This window comes from Calliphora vicina, chromosome 4 (assembly GCF_958450345.1).
Source record: "Calliphora vicina chromosome 4, idCalVici1.1, whole genome shotgun sequence".
Taxonomy (NCBI): Eukaryota; Metazoa; Arthropoda; class Insecta; order Diptera; family Calliphoridae; genus Calliphora; species Calliphora vicina.
This window is the reverse complement of record NC_088783.1, coordinates 65,648,969-65,674,945: the sequence shown is the minus strand read 5'-3', so window position 1 is coordinate 65,674,945 and position 25,977 is coordinate 65,648,969. Positions and strand designations below refer to the sequence as shown.

At 31.7% G+C, this 25,977-nt stretch overlaps 1 protein-coding gene across 1 annotated transcript; it reads left to right on the top strand.

Annotated features, from left to right (window-relative positions):
• Positions 1-24,517: 24,517 nt before the first annotated feature.
• LOC135959097 (protamine-like) lies at positions 24,518-25,442 on the top strand. The gene is made up of 4 exons (XM_065510118.1): positions 24,518-24,686; positions 24,748-24,951; positions 25,035-25,244; positions 25,305-25,442. The coding sequence occupies exons 1-4, from the start codon at positions 24,684-24,686 to the stop codon at positions 25,332-25,334; spliced, it is 447 nt and encodes a 148-aa protein (XP_065366190.1). The 5' UTR covers positions 24,518-24,683; the 3' UTR covers positions 25,335-25,442.
• The last annotated feature ends 535 nt before the right edge of the window (positions 25,443-25,977 follow it).

The window sequence follows — 25,977 nt, the reverse complement described above, 5'->3', positions numbered from 1 at the left end:
TTGCTGAACGCTTTATTCTATGACTATATATAGTTATTGCTTTAATGTTCTGGCACTTACAACATGCTGCAAGTGTTATTAATGTAAAACAAATGTACAGCTCATGTGAATTTCATGTAGACTGTTGGTTGTTGTGTAAGGTGGCACAATATTAAAGGGGTGCATTTTGACAAAATGTATTGTACAATGCCACATTGTAAACATACAGCGCGAAAAGAAAAAAAATAAAACAAAACTTTTTATGAAAACAACAATTTGCAACTCAATTATGACGCAAAACGCTGTTTGTTAAAGTCGTATGTGAAAAGTGAAAAAAAATGTGTAATGAAATTTTGTAAAACTTTTGTTTTCTGTGTTTTTGTAAGTTTCCAGTTAAATAAACTGATTGCGTGTCAGTTTGTTTTAGTGTAGCTTATATTTTGGTTAATGGCTGCAATCCAATGTTTTATTTAGTATGTAACGTATGCAAATATTGCACAGTGGGGCTGTAAATAAAATACTAAAATCTGTAAAATCAGTTTAAATTTCTAAAACTTCCTAATTATTGTTTTTTTCAAAATAAATCAAAATGTTGAGGGTGTTTCAAAATCTTTAAAAACCGTTTTAATATGTCCTCACCTAGGGCTACAACCCCCATTAGGTCGCTTTTCAAGTTCGACAAAAAGTTTTATTTTGTAGAAAGTGTTATTTGATGTGCATGAGATATTAGACATCATGTCGTATGATATATATGTGGGTTTTATGCAATTAATATTAAGTATACGTAGTTTTAAACTGGAGAGAGCCTTGCAAAATCCATTATCAGTGCGATAGATGCATTTAAATAATTAATTTAATTTAAAATTTCTATAACATTACTTATAAATTATGTCGTCACCTAAAATGCAAAAGGACAGGAATTTTTGGTTGTTACGTCCTTTTGCATTTCAGGTGAGGATATATTCATAGACAATGAAGTCGGTCTATGGTCCTAATAATTTTACTATGTTTTTTCAATCACCAAAAGCGGTATATATTTTTTTTTTATTATCATTTATTTATTGTATCTTCATTATTTAATGAACTAACAATAAGTGGTTCAAATCTTATATCTAATATTATTATTTAATTAGTCCAGCCAGTGCCGGAAGAAAAAATATTGTGTTCATGGTTGTTTTGGTTAAATTGACATTCTTCCTTCTAGATTAGGTCTGCTGTGTCCCTCCTTCTTAATCGAGTGTGGCCACGGTTATCTAATATGTTGCGGGGCAGCGGATTTGGGTGAACTTCAACTTTTTTTAAATATTTTTGTACATTTTTCGAGATTTCAGTTTTTACAATGGGCACGTTTAGATCTTTGTGTATATTCGCGTTTGATATACCAGGGGGCAACTGTGATAATTTTTCTACATTTGACGCTGAGGCCGTGCCCCATAACTGTATGCCATAACACCATATCGGTTTTATGATCATGTTATAAAGTAGAAGTTTACAATCTAAACTAAGCGTAGAGTTTCTGCCAATGAGCCAATTAATTTGAATTGATTTCAATTTCATTTGAGTCAACTTTGCATCTATATGACTTTTCCATGTAAGGCGACGATCGAGATGTATTCCGAGGTATTTCACTTCCGATTGTTGAATTATTGTTTGGTTATTGATATGAATAGGGGGGCATGATTCTCTACGCAATGTAAATGTAATGTGTGTACATTTTTGCTCGTTGACTTTAATTTTCCATTGTTTTAACCATTTTTCCAATTCAAATATGTGGTTTTGTAAGTAACGAGACGCTTGTTGAGGGTTTTCATGAATGCTTAGAATAGCAGTATCATCAGCAAATGTTGATGTATGAGTGCGATTTTTAGTTGGCATATCAGACGAATACATCAAATATAAAAAAGGTCCCAGGATACTGCCTTGGGGACTCCAGCTTCAATGGGTTGTGCAGTACTTAAAAAGTTTCCCTCTTTAACCTTAAATGTTCGACCAGTTAAATAGCTTTCCAACAGCTTATGTGTGTTTGCCGGTAAATTTTGACTCAATTTGTATATTAATCCAGCATGCCATACCTTATCAAACGCTTGAGAGATGTCGATGAAGAGTGCAGAACAGTATTTCTTTTCTTCAAACGCTTTTCTCACCATATTTACAAGTCTATGGGTTTATTCGATAGTACTGTGTTTTCTTCTAAATCCAAATTGATGATTCGGAATACAATTGTTTTCAATTAACATCGGGTACAACTTGTTCATAAGTATCTTCTCAAATAGCTTTGATATATTAGACAATAGGCTGATGGGTCTGTATGATTCTACTTTTGTGTGATCTTTTCCCGGCTTGGGTATCATGGTAACCAGTGAAACCTTCCATTCTGGAGTATAATATTCAAGTCGTAATATAGCATTAAAAATAAAAAGAATTATTTTTACTGCTATCCGGGGTAGCTCCATAAGCATCTTGTTGCTGATCTTGTCCATACCAGGCGCTTTCTTGGGATTTAAATCAACAATAGCATATTCGATCTCTCGAATCTCAAAACGTAGGGGTACGGCTGCTCCAAAATGGGGTGCAACAGGTGGCAACTCAATTGCTTCGTTTGATGTGTTCGGTGTAAATACTTTTTTTAAATGATTAACAAACAGATTCCCTTTTTCAGTATCATTTCTTGCCCAACCGCCACTTGAATTTCGCAAGGGGGACTTACATATAACGGGTCTTTTAAGACTTTTTGTTGCTCGCCATAATGAGTAGTCTGATTGCGGGGTTGCCTCCAGGCTTTCTAAATATTTATTCAATGATTCCATTTTTCGAAATTCCAAGAGCTTTTTAAGTCTTTTTATACAATCTTTAAGCTTCGATTTTAGTTGGGGGATCTGTGCAATTGACACTCTCTTCGAAATCTTCTTTTTTCATTTAAGAGCCGTTCGACATCTGCAGAATTAATTCTATTATATCTGAATTGTCGAAGGGTTTGGGTAGCATGTTGAGCAGCCAGTTTGAGATTTTTATCGAAATTGATAAGAGAGTGATCGATGTTTTCTGGTGTTCTTAGCGGTATGTTTTCCGAGCAATGTGTACTGAGGTATTTTTTATATTTGAGCCAATTTATTCTTGTGTCTGCCATCGCTAAATTACCAGTCGGGGATACAATTTCTAGTGGGCTCAACAAAGTAATAATAGTGGGTGAGTGATCTGAAGATAGTTCCAGCGAGGATTCAATTTCAATCATTTCTCTTGTTTGCTATAATTCAAGGCCGACTTTTTTATTCATCATGAGTGGGAAGGGTATATATAAGTTTGTAATTTCTACATTTTTCATTTGCGACCCCACAAAGTATATTATATATATTCTGGATCGTTATAGATAGCGATGTCGATATAGCCATGCCAGTCTGTCCATCTGTATGTTGAAATCAACTTTCCGTAGTCCCGAAATAACTTACAAACATGATGCAATAATTCCCAATGAAACAACTCCCAATGATATATTTGTTGGGTTTTATTTAATTTTATTTTGGGAATTAGGAGTTATTTCACTGTATTGGGAGTTATTTAATTGTTGTTGGGTTCTACTTTGCATAAGCAGAATCCATAAATATCAAAAACTGGCTTCACTCAGAAAAGTTTTTTTGCATTGCCCTAAGGTTTTCTTCTCTGGGGTGTATCAAAATCTGGCTTTGCTCAGAAAAGTTTTTTGCTTTGCATTACATCGGGAATTCTTCCAGCTCGGATGCTATTTAAAATCAATAAAATCGGCCCACAAATGGCTGACATATATGGAAAAAAACCGGGACATCCTCGATTTTTGATCTATATCTGGATTACTAAGTCATTAATATAGACAATATGGATGGACATCTAATGAAAGTCCATTGCAACGATGTATATAACTATTTAACAAAAAAATTTTTTGGTTAGAATTTTTTTGCACTAATGAATTAAAAAAAAATTTAAAATAAAAAAAAAATTTGGAAAAAAAATTAAAATAAAAAACAATTTCGAAAAAAATTTTTTTTTTAAATTTTAAAATTTTTTTTTTAAATTTTGTTTTCCTAAAAATATTTAAAATATGTATTTTAAAGTATAATTTGGTGAAGGGTATATAAGATACGGCACAGCCGAATATACCACTGTTACTTGTTTTTTGGTATTTTTGAAATGACTTATGGTCAGTTTTGCTTACATATGGTCCGAATTATTTTTTAAAGTCCCTATATATAGTTTAAATACACTAAACGTTAAGAAGATATCACTCGGTAAATAACGGTAGAGCACCTCTTTTATGAAAAACTCAAATTTTTTGGAACATATTTTCCCCGTTTTAGGAATTCATTCATTAAAAACCTTTTGTTCTATATTAGTTCAAATTTGTAGAACGATATATTAATCCGTTCAAATTTTACACAAATTTGGATTGTTTTTGATGTCTTTTTGAATTAGAATTTAGCCACTACTAGTGTTTATAAACCGGTTAACCGAAAACCCGGGTTTTCGAAATCTCGGTTTTTTGCGAACCGGTTAATTTAAAATGTTGATTTTCGGTTAACCGGTTTATCCGGTCTTTATCACTCGGTTAAACGGTTTTTAAAATTTGTTACTAAAATTAATAAATATCATGTTTTTGTGCATTTTTATATTCATTGTATATATATTATTGGTCTGATTTGAAACCTAAACTGCTGATTTACAAACAAACCTCTTGAGATTAATATTTTTAAGAATTACAATGATTTTAAACACTAGAGGACGATGAGTTTATTGAAAAAATTTTTCCTGAATAAATTGCACATAAAAAGCTATTAAAAACTAAATTCTGCATAATTCTAAAAGTTAAGCTAAATCCTAATAATGATTTATTTATTATAAACTGATGATTTTACCAAACGTTAAATTGAATTTGATGTACATACCTTCTTTCAATAAATTTGACTTCATTAGTGTGTTTTGTTCTTAAAATTTAATTTTATTATTTATTTCACTAAGCTAAGTGTACAAAGTCCTTTTCAGAAATATTACAGGAGTACATGATTTGAAATATTTTTGAAATCTGATAATGGAGTTTTATTAATTATTTGGTATGATTTATAATGATAAATAATCACAGCTAAGAAGAAGTACGTTTGCATCGTGTAGGTCCTCTTTTGGGAATTGTAACATTTTCTGTTTCATAACAGAAAGTCGAGGTGATAATAAATTTTAAAATTATCAAATATTTAATTAAAAAAATGATTTACATTTTTTGGTTGAAATTTAATGAATTAAAACAAGTATTATATATTTAGTAACATATTTATACTCAATTCCATTTGACTGCATTTGATTTGCACTTTTAACCATTCGTGATTACCAGGGAAACCAAAATATGCAAATGCATGTTTTTTCTGGTGAGTCTAATGAGCACATGGATAACATATTTACACGCTTCAGAACTATTTAAGAATTTTGGCATTGATTTGTTAGTGCAAAAACAAATTTTGTCTTACTTTTTTTTCGCTGTTGTTTGAAATTATTAATTTGTTTGAAATTCAAAATTGAAAAATAGATGGCTTTTTTAATATAAAATAAGCACTATTTTAATAATAGCGCCATCTAAATATCAAATTTTTAGTTCTAATTCAAACTTAACCGTTCTAAGTGTTAAAGAAATATTGTGTTTTAAATTTGCTCCTTAACATCAGTTGATGTCGAAAGCACATTTTCAAAGTATAAAAATGTTTTCGGATCCATTAGACAACGATTTTTATTTGAAAATTTAACCCAATATTTTTTAATTTATTGCAATAATTACATTAATTGAAGAAGTGACTTTATATTTATATAAAATATCATGAAAAGATACCTCTCGAGGCCTTTTCATAGCTTAGGTTAGGTTAGGTTACGTGGGTTGCTCGCAAGTTAGCGAGTTCACTCGGAGGCCTTGCGGCCCATTGTGGTACCCTTAGAAGTACTATTCCATTATGCTGAAAATGTTATACATAAAGTGAGAATAGTTTCCCTCCCTAGTTTCGTCTATTATGTGATTTCTGTGGTCCCTATGGGAACCAGCCGGTACTTCTAATAAACCCAATCATATTCACCAGTGACACATCTCTGAGACAGTCCAGATCATGGAAAAGAACTCTACCAAGATGTAGTAGTCTATGCTCTTGTAAGGCTGGGCATTCACATAGAAGGTGCTGTACCGATTCCTCCTCCTCTTCATCTAAACAACTTCTACAATAGCCATAACGTGGGTAACCCATACGTTCCGACATATGTCCAATCATGCAGTGCCCAGTAATTATACCCGTGAGAAGTCTAATCGAATTCCTACTAAGAGACAAAAGAATCATAGTTCTATCCTCTGTCAGATTGGGCCAGAGCATTCTGGATATTCTACAAGTGATGATATTTGACCACCTGAGTTCCGTCTCGCTCAAAGCCCATTCATCTATCAATTTTGATACTGTCACCAAGGGAGTGTGAATATCCCTTTGCGCAAGAGATACGTCCAGGGACGACCCGTTGGTTGCGCACTCATCAGATACTTCATTTCCCCGGATGCCCGCATGTCTTGGAACCCATATCAACTCCACGTGATGTTGTGTCAGTTGTGCCAGTGATTTGATACAATTGAGAAGACATTTCGACCTAATAAGAGCCTTGATTGATGCCAGGCTGTCCAAGTAGATATGTATGGTCGAATTTTCAAGATTCAGTTCCCGGATTCTTCTCGCGGCTGTATCAATAGCATAAATCTCTGCCTGGAAAACCGTGCAGGTATCGGGTAATCGAAGAGACATCAAAAGGTCCAGCTCATCTGAGAAGATTCCCGAGCCCGTGCCTCTTTCTGTCTTTGAACCATCAGTATAGATTGAGATCACGTCATCTCTTAGGACAGAGTTCGCTGCCCAATCATCCCTTGTCGGTATTCTGATCCTAAATGTTATATCAAAATTCGGTGTGGGTATTATATAATCCGTTTCCAGCCCTATGATTGGCCTGCCTATCTTTTGTAGGATGGTGCCATGACCAATACGATCATGCTTCAGTCCGCTCGACTGTTTGAGTCGTAGAGCAGACTTAGCAGAAATGCATTTGATATATATATCAAGGGGAGTTATATTTAGCATCGTCTCTAGACTGGCCTGAGGTGTGGAATTCATAGAGCCAGTAATTGCAAGACATGCTAATCTTTGTACCTTGTTTAGAATAGAGAGGTGAGTCTTAGTGTCCACCACTCTCCACCAAACAAGAGCCCCATAGGTCAAAATAGGTCTTATGACCGCGGTGTACATCCAGTGTACAATGTATGGTTTAAGACCCCATCTCTTCCCAAAGGTTTTCTTGCATATATAGAAGGCACATAATGCCAACAACGTCGTCAGCATATGCGACTACTTTGGTACCTATCCTACTGAGCCTGAAAAGGATTTTATTTACGACAAGATTCCACAGAAGTGGAGAGATGACCCCACCTTGTGGTGTGCCTCTTGTCACAACTTTCCTTGTCCTACCAATACCCATATTAGAGTTAATGGCCCTGCTCCTAAGCATATTTTCTGTCCAATTCCTTATCCGCTGATCAACACATAAGTCACCCAGTGCATCAACTATTGCGGATATGTTCACATTATTAAACGCACCCTCTATATCCAAGAAAGATGCCATAACATATTCCTTCTTGTCAAGTGTCCCCTCTATAGTTCCGACAACGTCATGCAAGGCTGTCTCCACCGACCTGCCTTTAAGGTATGCGTGCTGTGCCCTACAGAAATTATCAGGGGAGAGGATGTTCCTGACGTGGATATCGACCAATCTTTCCAGTGTTTTCAATAAAAACGATGACAGACTGATCGGTCTATAGTCCTTTGCGGTACTGTGGTTTACCTTTCCCGCTTTGGGGATAAATACCACTGTAACCTCTCTCCATTCTTTAGGAATTTATCCTGTTTCCAGGCTGTACCTAAATATCATTATAAGCCATGGCATGATGGTTGAAATCGATTTTTGGAGTAACGCTGGGAATATGCCATCTGGCCCTGGTGATTTATAGGGCTTAAAAGATGACACCGCCCACGAGATTTTCTCCACGCTAAGTTCCTACTGTTTTTATGTTGTATTTATTTTTTGTTATACTTGTTTTAGTTAATTTTTTTATTTTATGTTACTTTACATTTTTAGAAATGAATTGTATTGATTTTTTTAAACAAAAGTATATTTTTTGGTTAAAAATTATGTAAAATTTGTTTTTTAAGAGCATATTTCTTAAATTTTAAGAGCTCATTTTAAAATTTTTACTGCATATTTAAAGCGCTTAAAACGCTTTTTTTACTGCATATTTCCGGTTTCCCTGGTGATTACTAAAAACTAAACATTTTAAAGCTGTGTATAATTTATAGGACATTTTAAGTTTTCTACACATATATGACGGTTAACCGGTTTTTTCGATGTCGGTTAACCGAAAAACCGGTTTTCTATTAAAGGCCAATTTTCGGTTAACCGAAAAACCCGGTTTTTAAAAAGTCGGTTTTTTATAAACACTAGCCACTACCCTGTTGATTTAGATTTCAACTCTGTGTAGATAAATAAAATACGATAAAAACAATAATAATTTAAAAAGCTTTAAAATATGAACAGCTTAGTTCACTAAGTTCATATTGTTACGAAATTGTACTTGAATTCAAATATAACGATTTTAACGGCTGATTTAGAAGTAGCCTAATGCTTTCAAGTAACAGTGTTGTAATAGCAAACTGTAACATATCTGTGGGCATTATTAACATTGAATAAAAGCTTTCAGTTAACCATTGATCGTAAGTTGGCAACGCTGTTTGCTGCGACTGTATATTCGAATTCGAATATTCAGTTAAAGAACATTGTAGAAAGTACACCACAGATGGCGTATGTATTAGAAACCTCTAGACAGTTAAAGATAAATCTAGAGCGCAGATGGCAGTGTTATAAATAGTGGCAGAGGTTGCAGTCGTTAGTCAGTTTTATCAGAGACGCTTTTCGAACAAACATCAACTGAGTGCTGTGTTTTTCAAGTGAATTCGTGTACATTATAAAGTGTGCCTGTATTTCTGCGAATTTATAAACGTGTATAAAAAACATGGAGTGACTATTTAATTCTGTGGTTGTTGTACATTTTAAATAAATAAAGAGTTGTTACGGCTTTTATTTGCAATCAAAAGTATCCGATTTATTTAAAGGAAATAAACCAACGTTTTGAAAAGGTTAAAACGTAACAATATTTTATAGTACCCTATGGAAGTAAAAAGTGTTCATATATTGTGGTGTAATCCTTCAAAAAAATTATGATTTCATAAGATGACAATTAAGCAAAAGAATTTCCACTGGTTATCAAATAGTGATACTTATGACATAATTTTCTCTTAATTTGTATGTCTTTGCCACATCTTTAATTAATGGCAGCATTAAATTATGACAGTCTCTACCCAAACATATTAAAACCGACAACGAATTTCAACTTCACCACTCACCCAAATTCCAACAGAAACTTTCGCCAGCAAACATTGACCTTCGTAAGAGTGCCCTTCAAATTAATTTTGGCCAAGTGCAAAAGTTTTTTGTGTGCCAATTGTTTTTCGCCTTGCTTCCAAAACCCATTCAAGTGTGTTAATGATGGTTTAACTTTTTAATAAGGTATAAACAAGAGATTGCGGAGAGCTAAACTGCGATAAAAAGCTGATTGCGGTTTATTATTTGAAAATTATTTGAGATTTATTTTTACCATAAATTCCTTGTTTAAATGTTTTAAATAACCAGATTTAAAGTGAAGCTAATTAAAGTAGAACATGCAATGCGTTGGCATGGTAGTAAACTTTTAATAAATTGTACTCTTACCATGATAAAATCTTGTTAAAAATAAAAAAGGGTTTTCTTTATTGTAACATTAATTTGGTTTTAGTTGGACCTTTTTTTCGAAGCACGTACATACGAGGATGGAATTTAAAGTAATAAAAAGGTGGGATAAAAACTCACTAAAGGGTCTGAATAAAATTAATTAGTCTTCTGCCTTTTTAAAACCGTAGTTCGTGAATTTGGTATATAACCAAACGAGTGTGTTTTACTACATTTCCGTCAGTTTCATCTGTAATAATTTTAATCATATGTTTTATGGTCAGTGTTGCCAATTTAGCGTTTAATGATATAATTAGCACTTTTCAAACTCATTTAGCAACAAAAATGGCATCTAGTACTTGACACACTTTTAGCATTTTTCAAATATTTTTGATGTTAGTAGTTCTTGAATGATTCCTAAGAAGGTCAACGACAAAACTAAAATTAAAAAATATTTTTTTAATTTTTCATTAATAAATTTTTAATATTTTTAACACTTTTTATTATTACAAAAAGAAAATCTACCACGTTTTCCTAATTAAGTTTTGACAACACTGGTTGTGGTGGTAATTTGTGTATGCTCAAATCTGACCAATGTGACCATTACATCCATTAATGTCACTCAAATGGATCCTTTAATGCAAATCCTTTGCTGTAAACACCACAAACCGGAAGCCTTTAAATTTACCAACACTCAATGTCGATTATGAAACGGCTCGTGTTGGTGTTAGTGACTGCTATTTATACATGTATGCTTGTACAATGTACACACATGTATGTATATTTATACATCCGTGTCCTGTAAGTGAGAGTGTGCGGGTGTTGATTAAAGTATGACTATTTATTTAACAAGAAAATAAATAAAACATGCCAAACATTTTAACACGTAAAAAATGTGTTATTTTGTGCTGCGTTATTTTAAAAAAAAAAAAAAAACATAAAAAGGTCTTTGATAAAAGCAAAATCTATAGCCATGAAAGTGGCATGAAAATGCTACATACATTTATATTAATATTTTATATGTGTATTTTCGTAATAGCAGAAATGTACATTAAATAGCCTCAGCGTCTATAGAACACAATTTGTACTTTAAGTCACTATATGCAAGTTAAATTAAAAGCATTAACATACCGAGAAAGACCATACATTTCCAAAATTAAAATTGTTAACAGTTTTTACACAAATTTATTTCGAATTTGAAGATTTGAATGAAATTCGTCCTTGTAAAAATTACTTTTGTAATTTAATATAAAAGAATCGAAATGTGTACATAATTGTCGTTCTAATGAGACATAAAAAACAGAAATCGGTCAAAAAATTTTAAAGTTATTAAAAATTCGCCAGGCCATTAACGTGTCTCAGGCAACTAGAACAAGAAAGGTAGGAACAAAATTAACATATTTTGATAAATATTAAAATAAAAGCTCATTTTTACTTAAAATATGTTCATATTTACTTGTATATGTGTTTTTGTCTCCTTAGGATACCGTTATCCTATTCTTAGTTATGAACAAAAAAATAAAATTTTTTTAATGGCAGTTTCAAAACTCCATTTTCAAATTTTTAAAAATTTTGTTAAACAAATTTCAGAATTTTTTGATCATCTCATTGGGATTTATTAAGGGTATAATAGGGAATAAAAATGTGAAAAAATTATGAAAATATCTCTTATAGTTTTTCCGTACCTGCGATATAAATTTTGAAATTTTCGAGAAAAACCAATTATTTGGCAATTTTTAGGCCAATGAGCTCTATTTCCTTACTCTTATGAATTTTAAGCAAAACTTAATTAGAATATTATAGTCCAGATAATTCTAAATATACTCTGAAACTTTTACTAAAATCGAAAAACGTTAACCCTTAAATCGTGAAGGTCAAAGGTAAAATTTTTCAATATTTGGAATTTCTCTTGGAAAGATTTCGAAATGTTCGAAATGTTGTATATTTTTGGGCCGATTTTGATGAAATTTAACAAAAATATAACACAAAGCCTAGTATTTACAAAAGCAGTAGAAAAATTAAAATTAACCCTATATAGCACTTGGTGTTAAAATTATCCCAAACTTCTAAAACCATAAAAAAAATTTTGATTTTAAAAGTTTTGTGTCATTTTAACCCCAAGTGCCATTAAGCGTTAATTTCCATTCTTGTGCAAGATCGGCCCAAAAATATACAACATTTCGAACATTTCGAAATCTTTCCAAGAGAAATTCCAAATATTGAAAAATTTTACTTTGGCCTTCACGATTTAAGGGTTAACGTTTTTCGATTTCAGTAAATGTTTCAGAGTATATTTAGAATTATCTGGACTATAATATTCTAATTAAGTTTTGCTTAAAATTCATAAGAGTAAGGAAATAGAGCTCATTGGCCTAAAAATTGCCAAATAATTGGTTTTTCTCGAAAATTTCAAAATTTAAATCGCAGGAACGGAAAAACTATAAGAGATATTTTCATAATTTTTCACATTTTTATTCCCTAATATACTCTTAATAAATCCCAATGAGATGATCAAAAAATTCTGAAATTTGTTTAACAAAATTTTTAAAAAGTTGAAAATGGAGTTTTGAAACTGCCGTTAAAAAAATTTTATTTTTTTGTTCATACCTAAGAATAGGTTAACGGTATCCAGCGAAGACAAAAACTCATATATAAGTATATATGGACATATTTTAAGTAAAAATGAGCTTTTATTTTAATATTTATCAAAATATGTTAATTTTGTTCCTACATTTCTTGTTCTAGTGGTCTGAGACGCGTTAATGGCCTGGCGAATTTTTAGTAACTTTAACATTTTTTGACGGATTTCTGTTTTTTATATCTCATTAGAACGACAATTACGTACACATTTCGATTCTTTTAAATTAAATTGCAAAAGTAATTTTTTAATGGAACAATTTTTACAAAAACTGAAAAAATGCATTTTTTCTCCTTGTAAATGCACCTCAAAACTTCAGAGGGCTTGCGGCACGTCTTATACCCAACTGATTTACCTAAAATTTTTCAGGATGATTTTTTTACTAATGTTCACCAAACTGGAGGGTGAGAATGGCCAAAATCCAACATTCGTTTATTAAGGGCCACCCTAATCCTCATATTCAAATATTTACAATACGTATTCTGGTATTTAAATTGGCGCAACTTATCAAATAACGTAAATCACATTTTTCATTTTACTTAGTTTAGTTGAATATTTGCGGTATTGGCGTGGCACCTAACATACAATGTAAATTGTTAATTTCGAATATCTGATGAACTTTAATTGAAAAAGCATTTAAATTTTGTACGAATTCATTTCTCATCACTACACGGAGTTTGGCTGAAAATGGTCGGGATTGCATTAGTATTACATTATCATACAAATTAAATAGTTATTTCGAATATTTGGAGAAGACCACTGTACGAAGTGGGTAGGCCACTTCAAAACACATATCTCAATGGTATGTTTGGATTCATTGTCGAGCTGATTCAATAATGCATTCAAACGATAATATTTTAAATGGATTTGTATGCAGTTCAAGTCATAGCATTTTTTTATGATATAAAGTGCCATGAAAAAAAGCCCTACATCATAATATTAGCACCGCCAAACTTGACTTACTGGTGTACTTGTGGTGCAGTCTCTTTTCCTTCGGCCGACATACAAATGTTATCCCATCTCTGTTTGCTAAATTGTATTTCATTGCTGTCTCGACCAGTTTAAATATTCTTTGGTACAGTTTTTTTTAGACAGAAGTCGTGAAATGAGAGATTCAATATTCAGACATGCGATTCGAAAAATCAGTGCAAGTTATCACTTACCAATCGATTGACTACCACTGCCGACGCGTCATAAATATCTATCATTAAGCTTTTCCTATCATTGAATTTTTTTATTCGTTTGAAAAAGTATAAATCACACGATCTCGATTACCAGTTCACATCACCTCCACGTGAGATGGCCATGTCTTCAAATGTATGTGATATGACCTGTGTGTCTCATAGCGCCGTCCTGTTACAACCACATATCATTCAATTCAGGACAACAGAAGTTGATAATCTTCGATCTACAGTGTTCGCCGTTGACGGTAATGGCCTGGAAAATGTCGTTTTCAAAGGATAATGGACTGATGACTCCACCTGCCCAAAAACCACAGCAAATAGTGACTTCTACGGGATGCAGTGGGCGCTCTATGGGATCTCATGTGCTGATCGGCCTCTTCACTGATGATGATTTTTTGATATAAAATTAGCGGGGAACGTTGCCCTAATAGAACACCCATTTTGATAAAATAATTTTACCATATTCATGTGTTGTTAAACGCTATATTCGTCTATGGTGATTTAGTAAAACAAACTGAATAATTGTCAGTGAATCATATGTAGCTGCAATAATATGGCTGCTAACAACTGTCAAAGTTCGGAAGTCCCTATTGGAAGAACCTTAAACCCATTAACGCCTGAACTCAGATTCCCTCGTCTGATTTTGACAAAGTTGCATACAATAATTTTAATGGCATTAATATTGATATATATATATATTTTATTTTATATTTATCTGTTACATCTGAAACTGTGGTATTGTGGTATTTGTCTACCCGCAATTCTAAAATGCGATTGATATTATAGTATGCAGAATTCAAGCATCCATAGTCTTTGGAAATTATCACAAAGCTCTGGAAATTAGCTGAATTTTCATGTGATAGGTTTTGAAGAAAATTGGTCAAAATCATTGAAGTTGTCACGCATGCACAACAGTCACTTATCTGATTCGTATTTCTCTATATAAATATTATAATGTCGTTTTTCCAATTTTTACTTGAGTAGTCCCAATCACTTCTCATCTATCCGTGGAAAAGTGATAACTCTATCAGTCCCTGGTTAGAATTTTTTCTAAAACAGCTGGATATTTCTCTACCCACCGGGCGCACGGTGGCTCAGAACTTAATTTCATCGGGCAAAAGTCCAACTTTTTGTTATATCCGATTTCAAAAATGTTAATGCCATACAATAGTAAACACATTGAAACTAAGGCAGCATAAAAATTAGATAAAAATATTGACAATTGTGGGCGTGGTGTTAAAGTCAAATATTTTATGTCACTTTATAAAAAATGTGATTTTTGTAAATTTGATCAGAAGTAAATTATCATCACTCGCAAACTATTATCAATAATTGGATGATTATTTTTTTATATTGGTAGATTAATAGTCTTTAAGAACTGGTATGACTTGTCACTGTACCGTTTATACCTGATGTGTTATTAAATTTTTTCTCAGGAACTATATTTTAGTCAAATTTTAAATTCAGTGGAATAAAAGTGCTTAGGGTTAAAAGGGGTTAAACAAATTTTATTATCAGGAGAAAGGCAAAAGTATCCTCTTTAGGTCCATATATAGTTGTTGACCTGTTTTGACCTGTTTGTTGAACACTTTTTTCATTTGAATAAAATTACTCCAAAATTTTGTTCTATTTTTATTTCACCTGTTCATCCGAATGGCGCAAAGTACAAGTCACAATTTTGAAGATATTGCGATAAAATTTGGTACATATATTTTTTCAGCTCGAGGACAAAGCCTGTTGAAACTGTCTGAAATCGGTTTATTATTTCACCTAGCACCCATACCAATGTTCTACCGAAATTTGACTTTATCGGTCGAAAATCACTTCATATGGACATAGATCACACAGTCTAATTTCATGGCAATCGGTCCATAGTAAGCCATAGCTCCCATATAAGGGCCGCTTCCGAAAATCACTTTAACGAGCATAAATTTCTAAAAAATTTTGGTATAAACAAAAAAATCAACAAAAATAACACTCAAATAGACATAAATCACACGACCTATTTTCATGCCGATAGGTTCATAATTAGTCATAGCTCCTATTTAATGCCCTCTTTCGAATATCATTCATGAAAATTAATTATAGTGTAGGGCATTATATGGTCGTGCTTGACCGAACATATTTCTAACTTGTTTTTATCAGCTTATAAATTTTGTATAAGTAAATCTGATGCAAAAAACGAAAAAATCAGCATTTTCATACTAAATGCTATAAAAAATTAAAAATTAAATTTAGCTTTAAATTTCTCAACAACTGTTGAACCGATTTTAATGGAATTAAAACTGGAGACAAATTCAAGAAAATATCTGTCCATCAACAAAATATTTCTATCCGTTCAAAAGTTACAGGGTTTTTGGCCGATTTTCATCGGTCTTATTATTTTTATTACTTATTAACGCCACTGTGCGGCGTTAATAAGTTAAAAGAACAATTTATGTTGAAAATGGTAAAAATGCAGAACGAACCAAGCCAGTTTCGGATACTCTGTTCCAAAGTGAAGCCTATCCCAAAGATAGCATTCTGCATCGATCGAAACAAACAGTAGTTGGACGGGGCACGGTCTGCAAGCTCCTATTGAGTTTGGCAACAATCTTCATAGAGTAAATCATCCAATTCATGATCTTCAATATTTTTTAAATGACGCTTCGCGCAAGATTCGACATTTTCGAAGCAAATGAAACTTTTTTGTTTAAGTGACAGAAGCTTTAACAAAAAGCTCTCTTGCATTAGTGCATTTATCTCAGACAATTTTGGTTTGAATGTAATAATAAAAACCTACCTTTATGAAAGTAGCACTGGCCGTGTGTGTAAACAAATTTGAAAATGCTATTCCAATGACCACACTCTTCTGTATCTCTGGACGCTCTCTTAAATAGATTATTGGTCAAGTCTTCTCAACTTTACCTTCAGTAGTTATCATACATCTTATAACATTTATTTTGTATCTTAGAAATATCAACAACTTATATTGGAGCCTTCATATTTTATACTCGAAGGCCTCATAATTTGAATGATTTTTATTTATTTAACAAATTGAAAACTCACACAGTATTGGCCTTAATCGAATCAAATTGAATTTCAACTTTTTGCCACAATGAAATAAAACACCATTAAACCACAAAAACACATGTTTTTCCTTGTGGCAGGAGTTTATAAATCATTTGTATTTGTTGCAGTTTCGTTACTCTGGCATTTTTTTACAAAACTTTATGAAAATTTAAACTGACAGTCAGTGGTAAAATAAAAGTTATTTGAAATAAATGGCCGTTGGTTGGCTTGAATTTTATAAATTTTTTTGTTTAGCTTGCAGTGATGAAGCTAATAACAGTGGAAACTTTTCAAAGTGCTAATAAAATTTAAATCCAAATAGCCATATTAAAAGTTCTTGATTCTTGTGTAAATTATTTTCCAAGATATTTAAATAAATTTGAGTTTATAATCTTATAGATAATCATATTTAGAAACCATTGACCTTTTTTGTTATATTTTACTTTACAAAACAAAGTACCTACACATGTCAGTATTTATTTCAATACGAGCAAATGAATAGACATATGTATTATTTTCAACACAATTCATATTTCTGTCCATCAACTGCTAGAGAAAAAAAATGGTTATATTTCAATATACTAGTAGCACTAACCAGCAGTTCTAGGAGGTACTACAAAATAAACGTTTAAAGCAACTACTCTCTAGATTACTTAGAGGCACTTAAGTGACAATTGACTTCACGCTAGATTTCCAGTGATATATAAAGAAACCAATTGAAAAATAACTAGTCACGTAGCTAGTTGTCACCCTAAATGATGTATAAAATCACTGGTACGGCACTGTTTCCTAGTACAGCTGGGGTATTATTAAATTCACATACATTTTGTTGCAAAATTATTCATGTGTTAAAATTTACCGAGATGGGAAAAAAAATCTCTGAAAGAAAATCGATTTTGTAAAAAAAATCACTGAAACTACACACTGTACGTGTGTACGAGTATTTACACAAGTATTATTTTATATGTATATTTATACTTATTTACAAATATAAATTGTAAATTAAAAAAAAAAAATGTTTGTATTCTTTATGGTAAAATGCAGAGATACAGGCTATTGGTGAATCTATAAAACATGTATAAAATGGTTATTAATATATCATGTTTTTTTTTTTCATCAAAATGTGTGCAGAGAAGAGCATTAAAATCAAATGAAAGTCATCATATCTGAAAATATACAACTTTTTGTAAAATTGATTTCAAATGTATTTAAATGGTATTCCAATAGAGACTTCCTTAGTTGAAGATACATCTGTCGAATTGGCTGTCTATTATTCAGTTTGTTCTGGCAAATCACCAAGGACGCTTATAGCGTTCAACAATATAATCAAATGATAAAATTGTTTTATCAAAATTCGGACGAAATCAAACCAAATGCAATCCCAGAACGTCCACTGCATCCCAAAGAAGTCACGGTTAAAGCAGAGGTATTTTTGAGTTGATTTGTGTTTGTTCAGCTTCCTAGCGCTAATGGGGGCCAGCGCGTAGCCCCTCAAAGTTGTTCACCTTGGGTCTCAAATATATAAAAAAAAAATCGCCAAAAAACCCATTTATGTTCCGAATGAGCGCAAACCTATAAAAAAAATACACTCACATGTATAGGTTATGTCTATCAGTTGAAGAGATAATCAGGTTTATTAAATTATTTGTTTAATTTTTCTAGATCTTTTTATGGTTTTTTAGATGTTTCGGTCTACGGAACAGTTAACTCATCCAAAGTTGGAACATGTAAAAAGGGCTTTATTTTTTACTTTTTTTCCCATATATTTTTTTCTTTTGTAGAAAAACATTTTCTTCGGGACTATATACAATTTTTATATGATTCAAAAAGATAACTTAATGCAAAAGCTTGTAAGTACTATTTGACACATTTAAGTGGACATAACACCCCGCAGATCTATCCAAACTTGGCCAATTTTTAAAACAAAATTTCGGTTTGAGTAAAAAATTCCACAAAAAAGCTCCATACTTGCATAACACAGTACAACACATGATTTTGGGACTCAATTCTAACAATTGCACGTGAAAGTAGCCCCAAAAATAAGAACTTATGCATCATTAGTTTTGTCAATTTGGCTGCCGTAATAATTTAATGGCCATACGAATTTTTTTTCCTCAAGGTGGATTTTTATCACTTTTTCTATATTTTATCTCGTATACCGTACGGAATATCTCTTTTGTGGCTGAAGAAAAGTTGTAGATATTGAATAGTAGAAGAAAAATACGGAACATACCTACCCGAAAAAGTTGCATCCAGTGCCTTAAAAATCGCAAAAATGCACATTTTTTTAAATTTTTTACCAATTTTTCACCTTTTTTGCTCAATAACTGGATTACAAATCCAATTATGGACCGAACACCATGAAATTAGGTCGTGTGATTTGTGTTTATATGAAAGTTATTTATCATGAATTTTGCTTCTATTTGGGACCCGAGGTGACAACTTTGAGGGGGTACGAACTGGCTCCCATTAGCGCTAGGAAGCTGAACAAACGTGAATCAATTTAAAAGCACCACAGCTTCAAACATGTGAAATTTCGTAATAGCTCTAATAGTTCCCGAGATACCGAATTATTTCCAAAAACAAACGTTTCTAAACACTGTGCAACGTCGAGCACGATTAGCTCGACGATTACCAACTTCTATTGTCCTGAATTGAATGATATAGACTCCAGCGACACGTGGTTATAACTCATAACTCAGCTCAGACCACATTGGATATTCTGATCGAGCGATTTGAGGGCATGGTCATCTCAGGTGTTTGTGAACTGGCCACCACGATCGTGCGATGGAGGTTTCTTAAGTCATAAATATATGTGAATAATATCACAATATCCCTCAAAGGTCATCGGTCAACTTCAGACTGATCTATGAGTCAGATACGTGTAAAAATGGACATACTATTTAGGTGACTTAAAAACAATATTCTTTTGTGAAAAAAGCTTACATATATACAGTTAGGGACAAAATTGTTCACAAAACAACCAATATTAAATATAAATAACTTGCTTTTTCTTCTTCATTGTTTTTATTGAAATTTTTTAAATTGATTTTAGGCCCTAATTTTGTAAATCACGTCACCAAAGTGATGTTTATGTGCAAAGCAAAAACAACATTTCACACATTTTAAAAATTTGTTTTTGTTTTGTGTACACAATTTTCAAATTATGAAAGGCAAATCAACTCTTGAATTTTTGTGCGTTTGTTTGGTTCACAATTTGTACATAAAACAAAAACAAATTTTTGAAATGTGTGAATTGTTGTTTTTGCTTTGCATATAAGTATCACTTGGTGACGTGATTTATAAAATTAGGGCCTTAATCTTTACATTATGCTTTAAAAAAAAAAGATAAAACGAAAAAAAAATATTAAATTCACTTTTTAAATTTAAAAAGGTTTCTTGTTAGCTATCAACAATTATGACCCTTGACGAAAATCATTACGTTTTGGCTATTTTGGCTTGCAGTTTTAACAGCTTTTATTCGTTTTGGCATACTATTTACAAGATTTATTAGCACCTGTGGGTTAATATTTACCCACGCCTCGATAGAATGCTCCCAAAGTTCATTGATGGATATCGCTGGGTCTTTTTACCCAATATTTTCCTTTTCAATATTGACCAAAGGTGTTCAATCGGATTTAAATCCAGAGACTGGGGTGGCCAATCTAAAAGTATAATCCCATTTTCTTCAAACCACTTTTTAGTAATTCCGGCAGTGTGCTTCGGGTCGTTGTCTTGCATGAAGATGTCATCCTTACCCGGCTCTAAACCAAATATATCCAAACTTATCATGTATGAGTCTTCAAGGATTGTATTGTAATCTTTGGCACACATTCTGCTAGTTATTTGACGTAGTACACCCAACTGGTTTTTCACGAAAACAGACCCAAGCCATCAAAGATCCATCTCCAAATTTCATTGTGCTTGCAATATTTCGCTATTGGACTCCAATTTTTTTATCAGCCCATCAGACCCAATACGGTCTAATGATCGTTCGATTAATCGAATAATTTCTTACGAATAATTCTTCGAAACATTTAAAAATGGCCATTTTCGAATAACGAATAATTCGAAAAATTTTATGTAGAATAATCGAATAAAACGAATATATATTTAAATTTATTAAATTGCTTAAAATTTTTCATAATTTCAAATTTAAATAAGTAATAATGACTCACAAAAATTGTATTGTTTCTAAAATTTGACAAATAACTAAAGACAGAAGAAGAAGTTACAATTCTAAAAACAAATCTTGCAAAATTTTTAACTTAGGACTTGAACCAATGAAAATAAAAGGTACGGAATAAAATATTTGTTTTTTAGTTGGCGAAATATTAGAAGAATCGCAATTAATAATCAAAATATTAACTTAGATTAAATTTGAGTTGAATTTGATGTAGAATGTGATTTTAAAACGGTCATCGAAAGTTATATTGAGTATGACCGGAGGAGAAAACCTTAGCGTCCGGCCGAAGGCCTGCAATGCAAAACAAATTTTCTGGGTGAAGCCAGTTTTTGACACATCCCAGAGGAGTAAAACTTTGCGCTACGCCATAGGCCCGCAATGCAAAAAATGTTTGGTAAGCGAAAAATTATTTCACGTTTGAAGTTCCTTTTTTTAGGTTACATAGATAAATTGCTTCGGATTGGAAAATATTTCACTTCTATTGGGATTTATTTCATTGGGAGTTATTTCGCTTTTTTGGGAGTAATATTTTTAAAATTATGAAACCGCCGATTATGAGGAGTAATTTCATTTCACCGTTTGGTAGTTATTTCATTTTTCAAGTTTGGGAATTATTTAATTTTTGATGGGAATTACTTTATAGGGAGTTATTTCATTGGGAGTTATTTCATTTGGGAGCTATTTCACGGTACCTATATAAGTGATGTTATTAACTGCGTACGTAAGTGTTGCAAAATATTTAATTAATCGAATGATAAACACAAATATTACAAATTAATGCTTTGTTGCAAGAAAAGCATGGATTTCGTCTTATACATGATTTTGAACATCATTGAAGATCTTTGTCTAAATGCGTCAATCATGCACAATGATGATGATATCAAACTTTGGACAGATTCCTTTTATTGTGTAATTCCCCAAGATCACTTTATTAAGCAAAGATTCGGCAACGTTGATAGAGCTTGATATATAATACAATTTGTTATAAATAATTTAGAAATAGTGAATAACACTATGCGACAAAGTGCTGCCCAATGGGAAATGATAGATCGGTAAAAAAAAAGTTATACGTGTCCCATTGGGCAGAACCTCCGCCGATCACTAACCCTACCATTTGTCGCATAGTGTAATTAATTCACTAAAGAATTAGTTACATAATTTAAAATCCGAAGTAATGAACCACATAAAAAAGTTCTTAATACGTTTATATTGTATTTGAATTCAGGATCATGTCCAACTAGTGGTTTTGCAAGTCAATTGTTTTGTAGATTGTTCGGGAGTTAATCTGATCAGAATATTTCTGATGAATATTTAATGATGGACTTTGTTTTTGAATGTTTTTTAACATTATCAATACTTGAATTGTTATCTTTAACAATAAAATATTAAAAAACCGACATCAAAATTTCATTCTTTACTTTTTTAAATAATTCGATTACCCTACATCTGACCAATTTACCTACATCCAGTAGTCTGTCGTAAAATGCTCGTTCTTTTTTGCAAAAGCCATCCGCTTTTTTCGGTTTTGTTCGCTTAAATAAGGTTTTTTAAGTTTTGTGCGCAACTGGCTTTTAAACATCTTCGAACGGTTTTGGAACTTACGTTTTTTTTACCAAAAGATAATTTTTTTTTTTTTTCTTTCAAAACAAGACTTTTTGTATATTGAGAGAAAAGCATTAAGGACTCCAGTAGCTCGCCTGAAAAAAACTATCAAAGAAAATATGTTACTTTCTTTACAATAAAAACTTTTTTCTCTGGTTGAATGAAACGTGATATTCTATAAAACCTTTTTTCAGTAAAAAACTTTTTATCAAAAACTATTTTTTTTACAAATACTAAGCGAAATTTGGTTCTAAATTTTATTTACGAAAACTATTTTTTATGAAAACTTTTTTCATAGAAAACTTTTTTTAACAAAAAAATATTTTTTTTTTAAATAAAGGCTTTTATATTACTCGGTATCTGAGAGAAGAGCTTTTGGAATAAAAACTATATGTACGTGTTTTTATAATGCAAACCATTTAAGGACAAATAAGGAACTTTCAAAAGTATATTTTCCAGAGAAACTATATGCTTTTTGAATACCATATGAAAGCCCTTTAAAAAGCTCATTAAACAAACTTTGATTTACTAAGATCGCAATCATATCCTATACAACTTTAAATTATATTTTTTTGCATTTAATTGCCATAATTAAAGACTCACAATGCACACTGGTTTTTTTACGTTTTTTTTTGCATAAACTCTAATTTAAAAGCAATTGAATTGAAATTTTTTATACTCCCAAGATGACGTGCCAAGTTTCATATTTTTGGAGCACTATTTCATATAGCTGCCATATAACCGATCTGGCTGACATTTTGACGTTTCCACTAAAAATAAAATGTTTAAATTTTGATTTTTTCGAAAACGTGTGGATTCGGACAAAAAGGATTAGTTTCTTATTAATCTGCACACTTTGGTTAATAGCTTCTCACTTACAACATTTTGCAACGCTTTGCCATGCAAATGTACTGATCCACGAAACAGAACTACACTTGCTAAGCTCATTTTAAAAATACATATAAACAGAACACGGTACAATTGGACAAAAATACATAACAACGTCACAAACATTGATAAACTATAGTTTTACATACCAGGACAAACGTTTTCCATATTAATCCTTTTCACTTTTTTGTAAACTTTCGCCAGAACAAACAATCAAAATTGCAAAATTTTCCTCGTCAATTTTACACAAAACGTGTGGTACATAATAAGCTTTCTTTAACAGCGCGGAAACAGAACAGTATTAGTCCACATGTTAAAGTTAAATATTTTTTTTCTAACTAGGGTGTTTAAAAATTAAAAATCAACAAAAAAATCAACGGAAAAAACCAGTGTGCAATGCCAAGGATTATCTACAAATGTCTGAATATCCAAATATTCTCTTGAGTGCATAATAATCCCCAAACATAAACAAATTAAAACATTTATTGACAATTTAAATACATATTTAATCCAGCAAAACACAACAAATGCACAGATTAAATTGTAATTTATACCAAATATCGATTTACCAGCACAATACAATAATTTTAATGAACAATTAGCAGAGAAAAACTAAACAATGGCAACAGTTTTAAACAAAATAACACAATAGAAAGGTTAGAAGTCAATTTGTAAATGCTGGTAAATGTTGGGAAATGGAAAAAGTTTTTGAAAAGTTTTACCAGTGCGTGTAGGCAGGCAGGCGGTGGAGGTGAAAGATACTTAATTACCTAGATAGATTAATTGGTTTAATTGAGGTGATGTCTGTTGGCATAGAGATTAAAAGTTCTTAGTCTAAGTGTTGCTAATTAATTAAGTATTTGTATGAAATCTTAAAGGCCAGCATCATGAAAATGATTTATTTGTTTTTAATGTAAGATAGAAAATTTATAATGAAATTTGAGAGAATTTGTTGAAGGCTTTTAGGTAATAATGTTGGCTTAAGGTGTTTTAAACAGTTAAGAAAATTTTGATGAGAACTTAGTGCAAATAACTGAGGAATATTGGAAAATTTTTTAAAATATATAAACTGATTTTTAAATTAAACATACCTTCCTTTGTGTAGTGCACACTATTGCCAATTAAAGTATAAATATTTTTTCAATATGTATATCATTTCAAAAGCTGTTAAACAATTTCAGTAACAAAATTTTTAATTATTTTAAAAATAAATATCAAAATTATAAGTTTAAAAATTCAAATTTATTAAACAAAATTTTGTGTACAAGAAAAAATTATTTAACAGCGCAGTTAAACACTATAAACCATGGTAAATCTTTCATTAGCCCATACATTTTTTTTAAAAATTTATTGAAATTATAAATCTGTAGGCTAAACGTGTTCGCAGTCATTCTCGCAGAGGCAGAGCAAATCGATGTATGAGACCTGGGCCTGTAACTAACAATGGTTACTTAAATTTCCTACGAAAATATCGGAAATCGTGCTGTGGCATGACGCCACAAGAAACTATTGTACAAGGGGCCAAACAGTGGAACAAGTTGCCGGAAAAGGAGAAAGAAAAATATAGTCGAATGGTAAGTTATGTCCGTAAATTAGCTTGGAAATTTTCAATACAAAATTAATTTCTTAAATTTCGATTGTTTTACATTTTCTTCAGAGCAAACCTCGACGTCGTCGGAGTCGGAGTCGTTCTCAAAGCTCAAAGCGTTGCATGAGACCCGGCCCAATAACCAATAATGGTTATTTAAATTTTTTGCGTGACTATCGCAAACAATGCTGCGGCATGTCACCTACGGAAACCATAAGACGTGGCGCTCTAAGATGGATGAAACTTTCAGAAAAGGAAAAAGAAAAGTACAATCGTTTGGTAAGTTTTAATAAAACATTTTCTTTAATAAATATATAAAATCAATTGATTTACTTTCAGGCCCAAAGAGGTCGTAGACGTGTGTGTTAGGCTTTATTTGCAATGCTTCTGTATTGAAAGGTGTAACGATTTAGTGATGTTTTAAAAAAAAAATGTATACAATTTTAATAATTAAAGTTTTCTTTTCCAAAAACATAATTTCAAAATAGGTTTTAACATTTGCTAAGAAAATTGTATGCTGATTGGTAAGTTACTAACTGGATTCCTCCACAGAGGAAATTTCATATGAAAATTTTGCGATTTTGGGAGGAATTTCCATTAAGTCATAGGAAACTTCTAAATCAATCCCAGATAACGATATTGCAATGTTAATAATTATTTCCCATGAAAACTACATAAGTGTGTCATTAACTATTTCCTTGAATTTAAATTAACTGTCACAAAATTACTATTTAAATTTATTTAGTAATGTATTTAACACATAAATTTCGTTATTTAAAATTGCTTAAACAATTGAATATATAACATTTACAATTGGCAGTGAAACGTGTGTTTTAGGCAGTTGTCCAATAACTTTTATTATTTGCTTTTTATTTCTTTATTGTCACAGACATTTACTTAAAATGCTTTTTATAAAAGGATGTTTGACTTGTTCATAAATGGCCTTAAATTGTTTTTAAATAATTTATAGCCATTTTGTGCGAATGTCACGAAATATGTTTCGAAACGCGCA